Source organism: Megascapheus bottae, chromosome 2 (genome assembly GCF_031878675.1).
Source record: "Megascapheus bottae isolate mThoBot1 chromosome 2, mThoBot2.hap1, whole genome shotgun sequence".
NCBI classification, from domain to species: Eukaryota; Metazoa; Chordata; class Mammalia; order Rodentia; family Geomyidae; genus Megascapheus; species Megascapheus bottae.
The window spans coordinates 47,175,422-47,190,625 of NC_143510.1; the positions used below are offsets into that span (position 1 = coordinate 47,175,422).

Here is a 15,204-nt window from a genome sequence, read left to right on the forward strand (position 1 = left end):
GTGAACTAATGAAATTGAATCTCTCAACCTAGAAGCCTTGGCCCTTAATCAGGTCTTGGGGTGGCCTCTCCAAGGAGGCTGTTTAGAACAGCCAGCTTTGCTTCTCTCTACAATGAGAAAAGGAATGGAGTGACGGCGGCCTCTGCCTTTGCTCTCTGGCCTGGACGCTTATTTCCACAGGACCTGCTGCTCTAGATGCCAACACCAGTGCCTGGTTCCAGCACTGAAACCTCAGGCCTGTGAGTTGATGGAAGACTTTTTGCTCATTTAGTCTCAGTTTTGACTGAGTACCTACTATGTCCGCTCTCATAGTACTGACAGCTTAATGAGGTCACAGAGCTATCAGAGCTTCTGGTCTGAGCATGAATTCATTACAGAGGAAAGTAATCAACTGGGTTCCCTCTGTGATGGAAAGCGCTGGTGGCGAGGGTCTTAACTGACAGCTGGTTATCTCGGTTACGGCTGATATCTTAGATTTTATTTATTTATTTATTTAACATTTTAATTTTAAATTGAGAGTTAAAAACTGAGTTGATTGCCAACACCTTAAAAAATAGGAGGGGCAGACAATGGTGGCTCATGCCTGTAACCTCAGCTATTCAGGAGGCTGAGATCTGGTGACTACAGTTCAAAGCCAGCCTGGTCAGGAATGTCTATGAGACTCTTATGTCCAGTTAACTACCAAAAAGCCAGAAGTGGAGCCATGGCTCAAGTGACAGGGGACCAGTGCTTTGAGTAAAAAAGCTAAGCGACTGTGCCCAGTCTCTGAGTTCAAGCCTCAGTACTGGCACACACATACACACAAAGAAATGGACACCTCCACTAAGAATTAAAAAACAAAACACAAAACCCAAGACAACAACAAACAACCACAGAACAGCAGGTGCCTGAGTGAGCCATCTGAACATAAGAACCTGCAGAAAGGCACGTGGGGTGAGAGTGACGAGCAGTGGCAGGACCAGGATATGAGGCCACTTTCAATGGAGTAGCTAATACCATAGGAAGCAAGGAATGCCCAGAATGACTACAGACTTGCTGACAGTCACTTACCTAGAGCTGGAACCTGATTGTGGTGGTGGGGCAGGGTTGGAGGGCAGGTGGGGCAGCTTCCCCACTGACCAGGTGTGCATGCACTCAGATCCACAACTACACACCTGGCCTGACCCTGCTCTGTCAGGACTCAGGTTTAGATCTGTTACCCTTCTCCCCCCAAAAACACCAGCCTCAGAGAAGCTGAGGCACTCTGAGAGAGCTGTGCCATGGAAAGGTTACCAACAGACAGGCACCGAATACAAAGAGCCTGGGCTGTAATGTGTTGAAACAGCATAAAAAGAAACTCGTGCATGGAGTCCCTCCTACAGCAATGCCAGCAGGGGTGCAGAGAGGGGAAAGTTCCAGGCCATTCTCAAAGGCTGCTTCTAACAGTGATTTGTTGGAAACAACCCAAACACTCAACAGGGGACTGGCTAACTCAACTGGCAGTGGTACTGAGGCGGAAACAGCTTTGATAATTGCTAGCACAAGAAAGAAAGCCAGCTGCCGAAAAATCCCTACCATCCCATAAAACTAGATAGTCTCTCCTAGGAGACTATCTAGAAAGGTCTGGAGGAAGATTCTACTGTCTACAGGTGTGATCATGTGTAAGTTGGGAGGAGAACATGTTCTAAATTATGTATATTTGTGTGTGTGTGTGTGTGTGTGTGTGTGTGTGTGTGTGCGCGCGCGCGCGCACGCACACGTGTGCTGAACTCAGGGCCTGGCTGCTGTCCTTTAGCTTTTTTGCTTAAGGCTGACGTGATACCATTTCAGCCACAGCTCTGTTTCTGGCTTTTTTTTTCTTCTGGTGATTAGTTAGAGATAAGAGTCTCATGGACTTTCCTGCCTTGGCTGGCTTTGAACTACAATCCTCAGATCTAAGCCTCCCGAGTAGCTGGAATTACAGGCATAAGCCCTCAACATCCTGCAACACACTTTAAAAAATAGTAAATAAATTGACTGCCATTTGATTCTCACTAGAAGCTTCTTTGACAGGTGTTGCATTATAAAGTGCAGAGGGGAAAAGGGATTTGTCCAGGTCATGCAGCCCAGAAGATAAACTCAGATCTTCTGGCTCTCGTAGCAATTATACTATGTATGTGTGGGAAGATCCACTGCCATACACAGTGATCTTGTGCTTTGGGTTTAGTTTTGGTTTTTTTTGCCAGTCCTGCGGCTTGAACTCAGGGCCTGAACACCATCCTTTGGCTTTCTTAAGGCTGGAGCTCTGCCACTTGAGCCACAGTACCACTTCTGGCTTTTTCTTTGTTTGTGGAACCAAGGAATTGAACCCCGGTCTTCATGCATCCTGGGTAAGCACTCAACCACTAGGCCAAACTCCAGATCCCAGATTCATTGTTTTTTTTTTTAAAGGCAGGATCCCACTATGTAGCCCAGGCTGGGATTTGATTCGTAATCATCCCGCCTCTACTTTCTGTGTGCTGTGTTATAGGTGTACATCACACAGGCTGCAGCAGCATTGGGGATTCTTCCAAGAGTCTGCCAGCTCTAAGTCCTGGGCCTCAAGCCTGCAAAACAGTGGTATAAGGCAGCAGGGGAGGGAGAAGAGGCTGCTGAGAGGTCTTGGTTCCATCTCTAGCCATCTCTCCCCTTCACTGACTTCTTTGCCTTAACTGGTACAAGCAATAGTTGCACCTACAGGTAAGCCTCTAAAGAGTCAAAGTCTAGAGGCATTCTAGCCAGAAATTCTGGTCCAGAATGAAAGGGGAGGGTGTAGAAACAAGTCTGAAAGTGCCACATGGCCATGAAGAATGGGTGTAAATGCAACATAGTGCTTGAGAACACTGACTGGTAGATAGCTACACAGACGTGGATTTGAAGTTATTCTTAATTAGTAAGAGTTACTGAGCATGGTGGTGCATAAAGACAGAAGAGGATCAAGTGTTTCAGGCCTTCCTGATCTACATAGCTGATTCCAGGCCATTTTGAGCTACATAGTGAATCTCTGCCTCTAGAAACCTACCCAGCCAGGTGCTTGGTGGCTCATGCCAATAAAGCTTGCTACTTAGAAGCCTGAGATAATGGAGATCACAGTTCAAAGCCAGTCCCGGCAGAAGAGTCTATGAGACTTTTTCTCTAATTAACATCAATATGCAGAGTTGAGTTTGAAGTGGTAGAACCCTGGCCTTGAGCAATAAAGCTAAGGGACAGTGCCCAGATTCTGAGTTTAAGCCCTAGAATTGGCACAAACAAAACAAAACAAAAAAATGGAAACAAACAAAAAACTCCAGTTCTCCATCAAGGATAATTTGCTACGTTTTTCCTATGACCTTCACATCTATCAATCCACTTAAGGTTCATGACAACCTGAGCATCAACAGCACTCTTGCCCTATTCTACAGATGAGGAAATGGAAGCACAGAGATGTTACCTCATTTGACCAGTTCACATAACTAGAAAATATGACAGAGAAGGGCTTGGAAGCTGGTACGTTGGCTTCAAACCTTAGTTTCCCAAGTAAAAGGTTAACATTTACAATAAGAATAAAAGCTCCCACCCACCATAAACCAGAGGCTAATCCAAATTGCCTTTTATTTTTCTTCGTCTGTGATCTTAGCCATTACAACAGCCTTGTAACATTGGCTCCATTTTTATTTTTAGTTTTTGCTGGTTCTGGGCACTGAGCTTCTTTCCCTCAAGGCTAGCACTCTACCATTGAGCCACAGCACCATATCCGGCCTTTTCTGCTTATGTGGTACTGAGGAATTGAACCCAGGGCTTCATGCATGCTAGGCAAGCAATCTACCACTAAGCTACATTCCCAGCCCTAGCCCCATTTTAAAGGTGAGCCAACTGAAACACAGAAAGGTCAAGTAACTTGACCAAGGTCACCCAGTGGTAAGGATGAATGAGGCCTTGAATGTGTGGTACACTAACCAGCTGGCTAGTTTCTTCCCACTCAAGAGCACCTCCCTGGTTCTGCCTATAGTATCTCTTCCTGGCTCTATTCTAGGGAGCCCCATTTAAGGTGATATGAGAACAGTAGTTCCTCTGTCCCTGCCTTGGTGGCTTGCAGGTGTGGGTTTCCCTGCTAGCACTGGGCAGGACTTCCAACCCTCTTCCTTCAGCCCCCCCCCTTAGGAATAGAGGCATTTTTTTCACCACCCTCTGTCAGATTGCATTAATATCATATCCAGGTGTGAGCAGGGCATGGGTCCAAAGTCTTAGTTTCCCCCCTCCCCGCCCCAAAGGTGAGGCCTGGGTGGGGGGGACTTGCTCACTGGTCATTGTCCACACCCTCTCACCCCTCCCAGGGAGAAAGCCACTCCATTTCCAGATGACTGAGTGAGACTTCAAGGGAGGCAGCCCTGTGAGAAAGGGTGGATAAAAGCTCTCATGGACTTTTTCCAGCTTATGTAAACTCTCAGTGTGAAAGAACGTCTAAACTCAGAATGGAGAAAAGATGTCTAACTTAAAATCACACTATAGCCTTAGATGGCACAGCCATCACTACCTCCAAGTAGGTTCTAATCGAGAACAAGGTGATATTTATATCATACAACTGAATGGGAAAGGCAGGATGAGGGAAATGACAGTCTATTCTCTTAATTCTCCCAGATGCTGTTCATGACTGGGGAGCATGGTTGGATAGAACTGCCAAGCCTCACCGTATACATGAGAGACTGAGAAGGCCTGTCTAGGTCTGGAGACAACCTGGGCCTCTTTTCCAGCTGTGAAATGGGCAGAGAAATAGTAGGCTGAAAGCACTCTTCTCCAGGCTGTGAATACTGTGTGTGTGTGTGTATGCACGTACATACATATGTACCTGCTCTCTCTGGGCCTCTGCAGAGACTAATGACAAATGGCCATTTAGGGGTCACCATCTAGCACCTCTACAAAGCATCCTTCACGCTTGGCCAACCCATTAGGCTCCACAGTATTGAATCTTTTTTTTTTTTTTTTTTTTTTTTGGTCATGGGGCTTGAACCCTGGGCCTGGGCGTTGTCTCTGAGCTGTTCAACTCAAGGCTACTGCCCTATCTCTGGAACCACAGCAACACTTCCGGTTTTCTAGTGGTTAACTGGAGATAAGAGTCTCATGGACTTTTGTGCCCGGACTGGCTTTGAACTATGATCCTCAGATCTTAGCCTCCTGAATAGCTGGGATTACAGGCATGCGCCACCACGCCACCACGCCCAGCTGATGTTGATCAGTGCCTAATGTTGACCACACATATCCCCCTACCACTCTGTTCCTGACTCTGGGACATAGCCTCTGAACTGCTCTTCCAGGTCCTGGCCTATGCACTTGATTTCTCATTAATCTTTTCCTAAGTGGGGTGACTGGTTTATTTCTTAGCAACGCTCAGTGACTTCTGAGATCCTCAAATTGGCCAGGCTGGGCAGGGAAGGAAATTTTCTGTTCCTGACAGGCTCATCACTTGATTTCTAAAATCCTACTCCTATTTTTTTTCTCTTTTGGGTCCCCTAGGTCTTAAGGACTTGGCTTCCTGATTTGCATGACTCAGAGGCTTTAGCTTCCCCAAAGATAGCCCAACTCTAAAATGGAGCAAATTTCCAAGTCACAGAGACCCTGGAGGCTCAGCTCTTGCTAGAAACCAGCTGGCTAAGGTGTTTGATCCCTGCCCCCAGTCAGTTTTGCCTCAGCTTCACAATCCTGCCTGCTCCATCACACCAGACCAGCCCATGAGTACACACACACACACACACACACACACACACACACACACACCACACAGCACCTAAGGAGAGGGCACAAGAGGGGCAAGACAATGTGTCCAATGCTTCTTCAAGGCAGGGCCTTGCAGCTGACTCACCCACTTCCACTGGCATTTGAGTTCTGGCTTCCCGGGAGGGGAAGAGGAAGGCTTCCTGACAACGTACAAGCACTGGATGTGGGTCAGGGCTAGGAAGAAAGGGCTTGCTCTTCAGAACAGGATCAAAGAGAGCCCTGAGAAGCCCAGGCTTCACTCTCTTCAGCTGTGGCCCAGTCCAGCTGAGTGGCCCTACTCTCCAAGGCAACAGAGTCTCTTAAGGCACGTCTGAGAAAAATCTAACTGGAAAAAAAATCACTAGGTTCTCCCACTCCTTTAAAACTTGACTGATATGGAAGGTCCTTCTAGAAGTCTGAGATTCTCATCTAACTCACTCTTCACCCCTTTCTTTACATGCCCTGCTGACTATAGCCTGCAATTCTTGTCTAGCTGCAGGGTGGCAGGGGTATGAGAGAGAGCCCCTGCCCTTTAGTGCTGAGAACCCCCACAGGCCAGGGTAGGGGATACCTGGATGGGTAAGAGGAGAGAGCAAAGGGTCCTGGGATGGAGCTGGGAGGAAGCCATGGGACAAGTGGTGCTGGAAGGAGGAGACACAGCGCCAGAGCATGCTGTTGAAATGGAGTTTGTGAGTAGAGGGATGTGAATTTTCATAGGGCAGCCATTGAGGACCCTGTCCACCTGAAACTGAGAGAAAGAAGGTGGGAGGAGTCTGGCTGCCCCTTGCCCTTGACTCTCCCCTGTACAGGGACACTGAGGAGCCTGTCTTCCCTCCTTCAACCAGATGGACCTGTCCAAGTGCTCTCTTGGCCACTGTTTATGTAACTTGCAATATGATCCCAACCAAGGCTTTCTGGTGCGTGGACTGAATGAGACATTAGGAGGTAATTGAGCACCGCAGTTCCTCCTTCTCCTCCCTGTGACTCACAGAAGACTGCCTGGGCACTGCCTCATTCAGCTGTGCAACCGGGCCATTTTAGCACCTCAGGGGACCAGCCCCACACCGCACCACACCTTCCAGGCATCCATTCATCCAAAAAAACATCTGTGCCAAGTGCCATGGCATGGGCTATTGTAAATAAAGCAGACCTTCAGAGAAGGGGGATACAGAACTGAAAGCCCCCAAAGGGCAAAACAGGGCAGCACTCTAGGGTAGGAAAGGTGTATTTGTATTAAACTGCACTACGTTTGACTGTTGGATTTAGCACCAGAGGCAACGGTGATCTGAACAAGGGCACTTTTTTTTTTGTCAGTCATGGGACTTGAACTCGGGGCTGGGTGCTGTTCCTGAGCTCTTCAGCTCAAGGGTACTGCCCTACACCTTGAGCCACAGTACTACTTCTGGTTTTCTCGTGGTTAACTGGAGATAAAAGTCTCATGGACTTTTGTGCCCAGGCTGGCTCTGAATCGCGATCCTCAGATCTCAGCCTCCTGAGTAGCTAGGATTACAAGCATGAGCCACGGAGCCTGCCTAAGGAAACTTTTTTGTCTGCCATCACTGGGACTTAACCACAGAGTCTGAGTGTTGTCCTTTAGTCTTTTTTTCCCCTCAAGAATGATGGTCTGTCACATGAGCCACAGCTCCATTTCCAACTTTTTAGTGGTTAATTGGAGCTAGGAGTCTCATGGACTTTTCTGCCTAGGCTGGCTCTGAACCACAACTTTATATCTCAGACTGTTTCATAGCTAGGTAGATGAGAGCACTTTGAAAAGTGGTGGGCTGAGAGAGCGGATCAGTGGCACAACATATGGTTAACATGTACAGGTGTGGACTGAACCATCCATGCCCAGGCAGCCAGGGGCTGGGGGAGCTGCAGTAGGGTGGGTGAAGGGGGCAGCAGAGATGTCCTGTGAGAATCAACTGCTGGCTACCTAGCAGGGGATGCTCTGATCTGCCTCACTCCAGCTCCTGCTGCAGTGTGGAGGAGGCTGTGTGCCCAGCAGGGGAAAAAGACCATGATGACAAGCCCTGGGAGAAAGTCATAGTAGCTGAGGACCATGAAGATAGACTGCACTCAAATTCTAGCTAGGAGATAGAGAGGTTGGAAGCATGGCTCAGTGGGTAGAATACCAGCCAGTGAATGGATGTGTCAGGTACTGAGTTTGTGTCTTGGTCTTGAACCACAAAAAATACATAGGAGATAGAGATACAGAATGTATAAGCAAAGGGAGGTATAAACAAAGGGGAATAGTCATGAATGTCACCAAGGTGTTTGTCCTGAGAGACAAGAAGATAGGAAGGCTGTGGGGAAGCAGGCAGTGTGGGAATGAGCAAGAGATGGGCCCAGCAAGTTTGATTTGGATGTATCAGACTTCAGATGAGGAGTGGCATTGATTAGGCTACGGAGCATCCTTGTCTGGAACTCAAGCTGGAGATGGCAATGTATGCCATCAGCAAAAAAGGATGGCATTCAAAGCACTGAGAGTGCCTGAGCTCCTAGGCAGAGAGGAGGAAAGAGAAGAGCCAGGGCCTGCTCAGGGCAGGTAGCACAAAGGGACAGGCTAGAGAAAGACTAAGTGAAGGGTTGCCTGGACACCCAAAGAAAAACCTGCTTCTGGGGAGGAACAATCAGTCATTTGTATCAAGCCCTGCTGGGTAAAGAGGGAGACTGAGCTTGACTACTGGATTAACAATATGGAGGCCATTGGTGATCTGAATGAGCACATTCAGATGGATTAAATGGAGTGGGAGTGTGGCTCAGTGGTTCAGAGTATGCCTAGTATGCACAAGAGTTTGGGTTGAGTCTTGAAACCCAAGACATACACGTGCATGATGGTTAACTGGTGAAGAATTACCTAGGTACATATAATCCCAGCTACTCAGGAGACTGAGAGCTGAGGATCTCAGACAAATGTGTGAGATTCTTATCTCCAATGGACCAGAAAGAAGCTAGAAATGGAGGTGTAGCTCAAATGCTAACATGCCAATTTTGAGTGGAAAAGCCAAGCAAGACCACAAGGCTCTTGGTTCAAGTCCTAGTATCAGCATAAAAAGGGAAGGAGGGACTAAGCTGGATGTAGTGATGTGTATCAAGAACCAAGCCACCTGCATAGAGGCAAAGGTAGGTGGATTGGGTCAAAGACCAGTTCTGGGAAAAAAGGTGAGATGCTATCTGAAACACACAAACAAACAAACAAACAAACTAGGGGTTATTTAGCTTAGTGAAAGTACTTGCTTGGCAAATGGAAGACCCTGAATTCAGTCCAAAAAACCTAAAGTAAAGTTCTAAGGGCTTCATGAGCATGAAGCCCATAGTTCAAACCCTAGTATCTCCCTTAAAAGAAATGGGAAGAGAGAAGGGAGGAGGGAAAGAGGGAGAAGAGTCAGGAATGGTGAGTGTGGAGTCACTCTGTGCCCTGCTCCATGTTGAGGATCAAATCCAGGGCCTGTGTGTGCTACTCAGATATTCTACCACTGAGCTACATCCCCAATCTTAGATTTGTTTTTTTTTTTTTTTCCGGGTGCTGATCCTGGGGTTTGAACTCAGGGCCTGGATGTTGTATTAGCGTGCATTTTTTTGCTCAAAGCAAGCACTCTACCACGTGAGACATAACTCCACTTCCTCTGTGTGTGTGTGTGTGTGTGTGTGCGCGCGCGCGCGTGTGTGATTAGAGATATTGTCTCACAGACTTTCCTTCCAGGGCTTTGAACTGCCACCCTCAGATCTCAGCTTCCTCAGTAGATGGATTACAGGTATGAGCCACCGGCACCCATCTCCTAGATTCTTTTTTAAAGGAATCTTGTTTTATATGGAGAGCAGAGAATGGAGCAGAAGCATCAAGGGATATGGAACAAGAGTGTTCTGTGAATTTTCTTTTCAGATAGGAGCTTTCATGCTTGGCAGGAACCATTTATTTAGGAGAGAGGGCAAGGCGGATGATGTGAGAGAAAAATTGCAGGTGACCTCAGTCTTTCCCGAGTCTTACACCAATAGCAGATGTTCTCTTTGAGAGCAGCCAGCGGGTACTAGAAGTGGTACCAGGGTGGGGTACAAGACACTGGGTCCTGGACCTAGATCTGCCCCTTAGCTATGAGACTCGGCTGGCCCTATAACAACCAGGACTTCAAATGTGAAAGGCTCTCTCTCTCTCTCTCTCTCTCTCTCTCTCTCTCTCTCTCTCTCTCTCTCTCTCCTTCCTTCTTCCCTCCATCTTCCCTCCACTCACTCTTTGGTTTCACTATTGGAGTTTGAACTCAGGGCTTTGGGCACTGTCCCTTGAAGGCTATTTTTATAACATCGGTGCTGCCTTCCTCCCAGAGCTGTGGTAGAGATCCAATGAGGCAATAAAATGGAAAGTGTTTTTGTGGCATGTAACGGGTGGAACAGATGGCTGGGATTATTTTTATTATTCTAATAACACAAGGGATTATTAAGCAGATTTAAGGGCTTATCATCCACTCAGCCTTATTGTAGGTGCAGCTCCCACACGTGCGTGCCTGACCCGATCTTTGTGAAGCCCAGTACACACCCTAGTCCTCTCTGGATGATGCTAGTTAGCCCTCCTCCAATCCCACCATCCCCCTCTGTGTCCTTGACCTCAAGTGACCCCACCACTGTCCTCCACAAATGCTGACCTCCCAAACCACACTGCCCAGGTGCACACTTCCTCCCTCCCTCCCTCCCTCCCTCCCTCCCTCCCTCCCTCCCTCCCTTCCTTCCTTCCTTCCTTCCTTCCTTCCTTCCTTCCTTCCTTCCTTCCTTCCTTTTTCTCGGTTCAGTTCCTCACTGGATCCTCTTTTTGGTGTGTGTACCAGTCCTGGGCTTGAACTCTGGGCTTAGGCACTGTCCCTGAGCTATTGTGCTCATGACTTAGCACTCTACCACTTTGAACCACACCTCCATTTCTGGCTTCTTGGTGGTTTATTACAGATAAGAGTCTCATGAACTTTCCTGCCCATGTTGGCTTCAAACAGCAATCCTCAGATCTCAGCCTCCTGAGTAGCCAGAATCATAGGGATGAACCACTGATGCCTAGCCATCACTGGATACTTTTGAAGAGTATTTTGTTTTGAAACATATGGTCTGGATGGAAGGGTGCTGGTCCTCTCTTGGTGCCAAGAGAGTGTCTTAAAGTGCCAAATCATCACAATTTGCCCAGCATTTAGGGGCTCCCTAACAAGTAGAAATTGTAATAATGAAACTGGGAATGAACCAGGTAGATTATGGGATAAACTGGCATCCTAATTTTCAGCAAGCCCATATGTAGTTGACTTTATTATTATCTTTCTGGGACATTTTGGGCCAGTGGTCTAATTTCTGTGGAATCTGATTTTTCTCATCTCTAAGAGGAAGGATTAGAACTTTGGACCTTCCCAGCCTTCAGAGGCCAAGGCTGCTAGTCCTTGGTGCATGTGGATGCCTTCCTGTGAAGGTGGCAGAGATGACCTGTTGGTTGGGACCTCAGACACTGTCACACGTAGGTGCTCAGAGCCTATCTGAGAAAAATGCCTGGGTTGCGTTATTCATGGCATGAATCTGCCCCAGATCACTTCCTGTCTCCTGAACCTGCAGTAACATTCTATCCAACTTGTGACTCTGAGTAGGTCTCTGGAATCAGTTCCCAGCTAACCACTTCCTAGCTTGCTCTACAACCATAGTATGTTATTTGATGTCACTGAGCTTTGATTTCCTCACCTTCATTTGCTAACAGTAGAATCTATACAGAGAGCTTTCTCAGGCAGAGCATGTGCTCAATAAATATTAGCTATTATTGCTTACCATAATCGTCTCACCATCATCAATCCTGTTCAGTGAGGAGAGCAAAGAACAACCTCAAGCTAGTAGAATTTCTCACCAGATAACTCTCCCTGACTCTAAGCCTTCCTTTCCAGATTGTACTTGGAGAACATTAGTCTACTGTTCAGGATACCCTCCGACCACCCCCCACCCCAGAGAGGGAGGGGCGCCTCTTCCATGTAGATATCCCTGCCCAGGTCAGCTAATCTGTCTGAGACCTCAAGCAGAATTCTCTGAAGGCAGCACTGAGCTAACCCAACCCCTAGTTGCTTTAAAAGGAAGCCCTGTACACGAGGAGGAAGACAGGGGTGGTAGAGGGACGTGATGAGAGGATCATAGAGCTGCAAATGTTTCCTTTCCCCCGGGGACTAAGGCAAACTTACCAGCGTAAATACGCCTGCGCCCAGCACAGCATAGACTGCATGCAGCCAGGGCACCTGTGGGCAGAGAAAACTGAGCTTAGGATCGGCTCGTGAACAGGGCTGAGTCCAAAGGATGAAGGATGTGGACAACCTCTCGCTTAATGTGGACTTCTTAGGGAGGAGTCCATGATTTTCTGGGTGCTCATGGGGGTGGTATGGTATGATGAGGTGACCCCAAGATAATCACTGAAGGACTGGCAGGGAGCTCTGAACAGACCTGCTTTTAAAAATATTTATTTAGGGCCGGGAGTTTGGCCTAGTGGTAAAGTGCTTGCCTAGCATGCACGAAGACCAGGGTTTGATTCCTTGGTACCACATACATAGAAAAAAAGCTGGAAGTGGTGCTGAGGCTCAAGTGGTAGAGCTCTAGCCTTGAGAAAGTCCAAGGACAGTGCTCAGGCCCTGAGCTTAAGCCCAGGACTGGCAAAAAAAATTATTTAGGGAAATGGGGACAAAAACATGAGAAGGGGTATCAATATTTGTGAAGTAATGCACCTTCTAGCTGGTAAATATAATGTAACCCTTCTATTAATTACAATAAAAATATTTATTTAGGATCGGGGGTTTGCCTAGTGGTAGAGTGCTTGCCTAGCATACATGAAGACCAGCTTCGATTCCTTGGTTACCACATATATAGAAAAAGCTGCAAGTGGTGGCATGGTTCAAGTGGTAGAGCACTAGCCTTGAGAAACTCCAAGGACAGTGCCCAGACCCCAGAACTGGCAAAAAAATTATTTATGTAATGTATTTTGCAGGTACTGGGGTTTGAACTTAAAGAGTCTCATAAATGTTCTATTTGTTTTGCTTGGCTAGTGTTGTACCACATGAGCCATGTCTCTAACCCTGCATTTTATTTATTTGTTTATTTGTTTATTTATTTATTGCTAATCCTGGGCTTGAACACAGGACCTGGTCCCTGTCTCTGAGCTTCTTTTGCTGAAGGCTAGTACTCTGCCACTTGAGCTACAATGCCACTTCTGGCATTTTCTGTGTGCATGGTACTGAGGAATGGAACCCCAGCTTTATGCATGCTAGGCAAGGACTCTATCACATTCCCAGCCCTCTAGCCCGCTCCCCTTTTTTTCTAGTTATTTTGGTGATAGAGTCTCCTCTGGATCTCAGCCTTCTCCAGTTAGGATTACAGACATGAGCCTATAGTGCCAGACCTGATATTTCTTCCCTTTATATAGCCTTAAGGCTCTGGCTGGAATTGAATTCAGTCAGGTCCCTGTCCTGTCTTCAGCCTAGGTTTGCTAGAGGCTGCTTCTGCCTCCCAGTTTACCCACACCTTTGTCTAGTGCAGGCTCTGTCTGTTTCTTAGTCAGAGGGCTCCCTGGGTGGGCCTGGGGGAGTCTGGAGTCTCTGCCAGTTGTGCATGCTTCTGGAAGCCCCTTCAAACCTCTGCTTCCCCAGGTCTTTCCCTAAGTCTCAGAGGCACCCAGCCTACATGCCATGTTAGTCCTTCCCCCTCCCAGGAAGCTTTCTAGAAGATTCCTGGAAACAAAGGCATCCCATTAGCCAGACCTCAGTCAATAATGGGTTCTTTGAAGTTCTAGGGTTCCTTCCTGTAATCCCTCCTCCTCATTGTAGATACATAGAGGGCCCCCAGGCCAGCTCCGGGACCTCCTTTCGTCAACAGGATCCTGGGACATGCCAAGGAAATGCCAGTAGAATCAATCTTGATGTCCTGGATAGGGAGCCAAATGCTCCTGGACTGGGGCTGTTAGGATGGCGGTGGGTTGGGGCATAAAGGAATACGCTTGGCAGACAATCGGTGATGAGGGGACCAAGCCTGGCTGAGTTTGGTAGGTAGCCCACAATAGGGGTCCAACTGCTTCTTCTCTTCCAACTTCCCAGGATTCAAACCTCATGCCCTTCCCGTGATGGCCCTAATTTACCTTTACGATCATGGCCTGAGTACCTATACAGTCTCAACTGGCATTCCCCAGGGCAGGTGGACGTCACTAGAGGAGCTGAGAATTGCCGAGTCTAGGGGGTGGGGGCTCTGCTTCCGTCCCACTGGCCATCCTTCCACTGACCAGGATTCTGCCTCTCTGAACTCAAGGCTGATCCCTACCCCCTAGTTCATGCCCTCTCCTCTCTCAGCCCTGCAGTGGCATGGGAGAATGCGAAAGGTGAAGCCGGATGCGACTCATGGGGCCAGGCAGGTGCCCAGACCTGCCAAGAAAGAAAGGCCTCCTTGTTTGCTTGCTGACACTGCCAACAAGCCTGAAACAGGTGCCAAAAGGGGTTGGACAGGATGGCAAACTAGGGCTTTGGCCCTAGGCCTGCCCTGAAGGGTGCAGGAGGGAACAGCACCCTGGCAGTGGGCCCTCTCCACCCTTCCCATGGGCCTACAGCTGAAGATACACTCACATATTGGAAGGGCAGGAGGATGGCCAGGATGAGGCCGCTGAAGAAGAGGGTCATGAGCAGGACGAAGAGCACACCCTGGCAGGAAGTGAAATCAAACTGCAGACAGAGGAGGGAGACAAGAGGGGGCGGTCAGCACTGGGCCTGAAGCCATGGAGCCCGATCTAGACTATGTGTTGATCACAGGTTAAAGCCACATCCCCCCTCCCTCCACACTCTCTCTCACTCTTTTCTTTTTGTCCAAGACTTGGACTTGAATTCAGTATCTGATGCTTTTGCTCATTGGCTGGAGTCCTACCAACTGAGCCATGCCTCCAAGCCCACCATCTTGAGTTCACTCCCAGAATCTGGCATATCTCTTCCCTTTTCCCCAAATGGCCTCCCCAGACCCAATTCACCCAAAGACCTCTCTCCCTCTCTGTCCCCCCCCCCAGGGCCTAAAGCTGCAGCAGGAGACTGCCCCTTGCCCATGGGCCCAGGAGCTGACCTTGGTCTGGAAGCTGAAGACGGTAACTGAGAGGCAGACGAGGGCCGTGATGCCCAGGCACAACAGCACGGATGTGGTGTTGTAGTAACTGAGAATGGGGAGGCGGTCAGTCTCTGCCAGCGCGCTGCTCTCCCTCCAGCTCTCCTCTCAGGCCACCCATGTCCACCAGGACCTGATCTCATGAGCTATGGCCTTAACCCTAGCCCTATTCCCAGGACCTTGCAGCTCTAAGCTTCCTCAGGCTTTCTTCTGATCCCTCACTTCCCCCTCCCCCTCCGGCATGCTCAGACTCACTGTCCTGTTAGAAGGATCTAGAATAAGTGAGATGTTGGTGGGAAAGGTTTGTGCTGCTGCTTGGAGGTGATTTACAGGTAATTGCAGGATCGGGGTGGTGGG

At 48.4% G+C, this 15,204-nt stretch overlaps 1 protein-coding gene across 2 annotated transcripts in view; it reads right to left on the reverse strand.

Annotated features, from left to right (window-relative positions):
• The window catches only part of Faim2 (Fas apoptotic inhibitory molecule 2), a 35,212-nt gene that overhangs the window by 4,205 nt on the left and 15,803 nt on the right, over nucleotides 1–15,204 (reverse strand). For both annotated transcript variants that reach the window (XM_090325484.1, XM_090325492.1), the window contains 3 exons: nucleotides 14,809–14,896; nucleotides 14,325–14,420; nucleotides 11,910–11,963 (listed from right to left, as the gene is read on the reverse strand). In XM_090325484.1, the coding sequence (XP_090181610.1) occupies nucleotides 11,910–11,963; nucleotides 14,325–14,420; nucleotides 14,809–14,896 (238 nt within the window). The remainder of the gene's footprint in view (nucleotides 1–11,909; nucleotides 11,964–14,324; nucleotides 14,421–14,808; nucleotides 14,897–15,204) is intronic.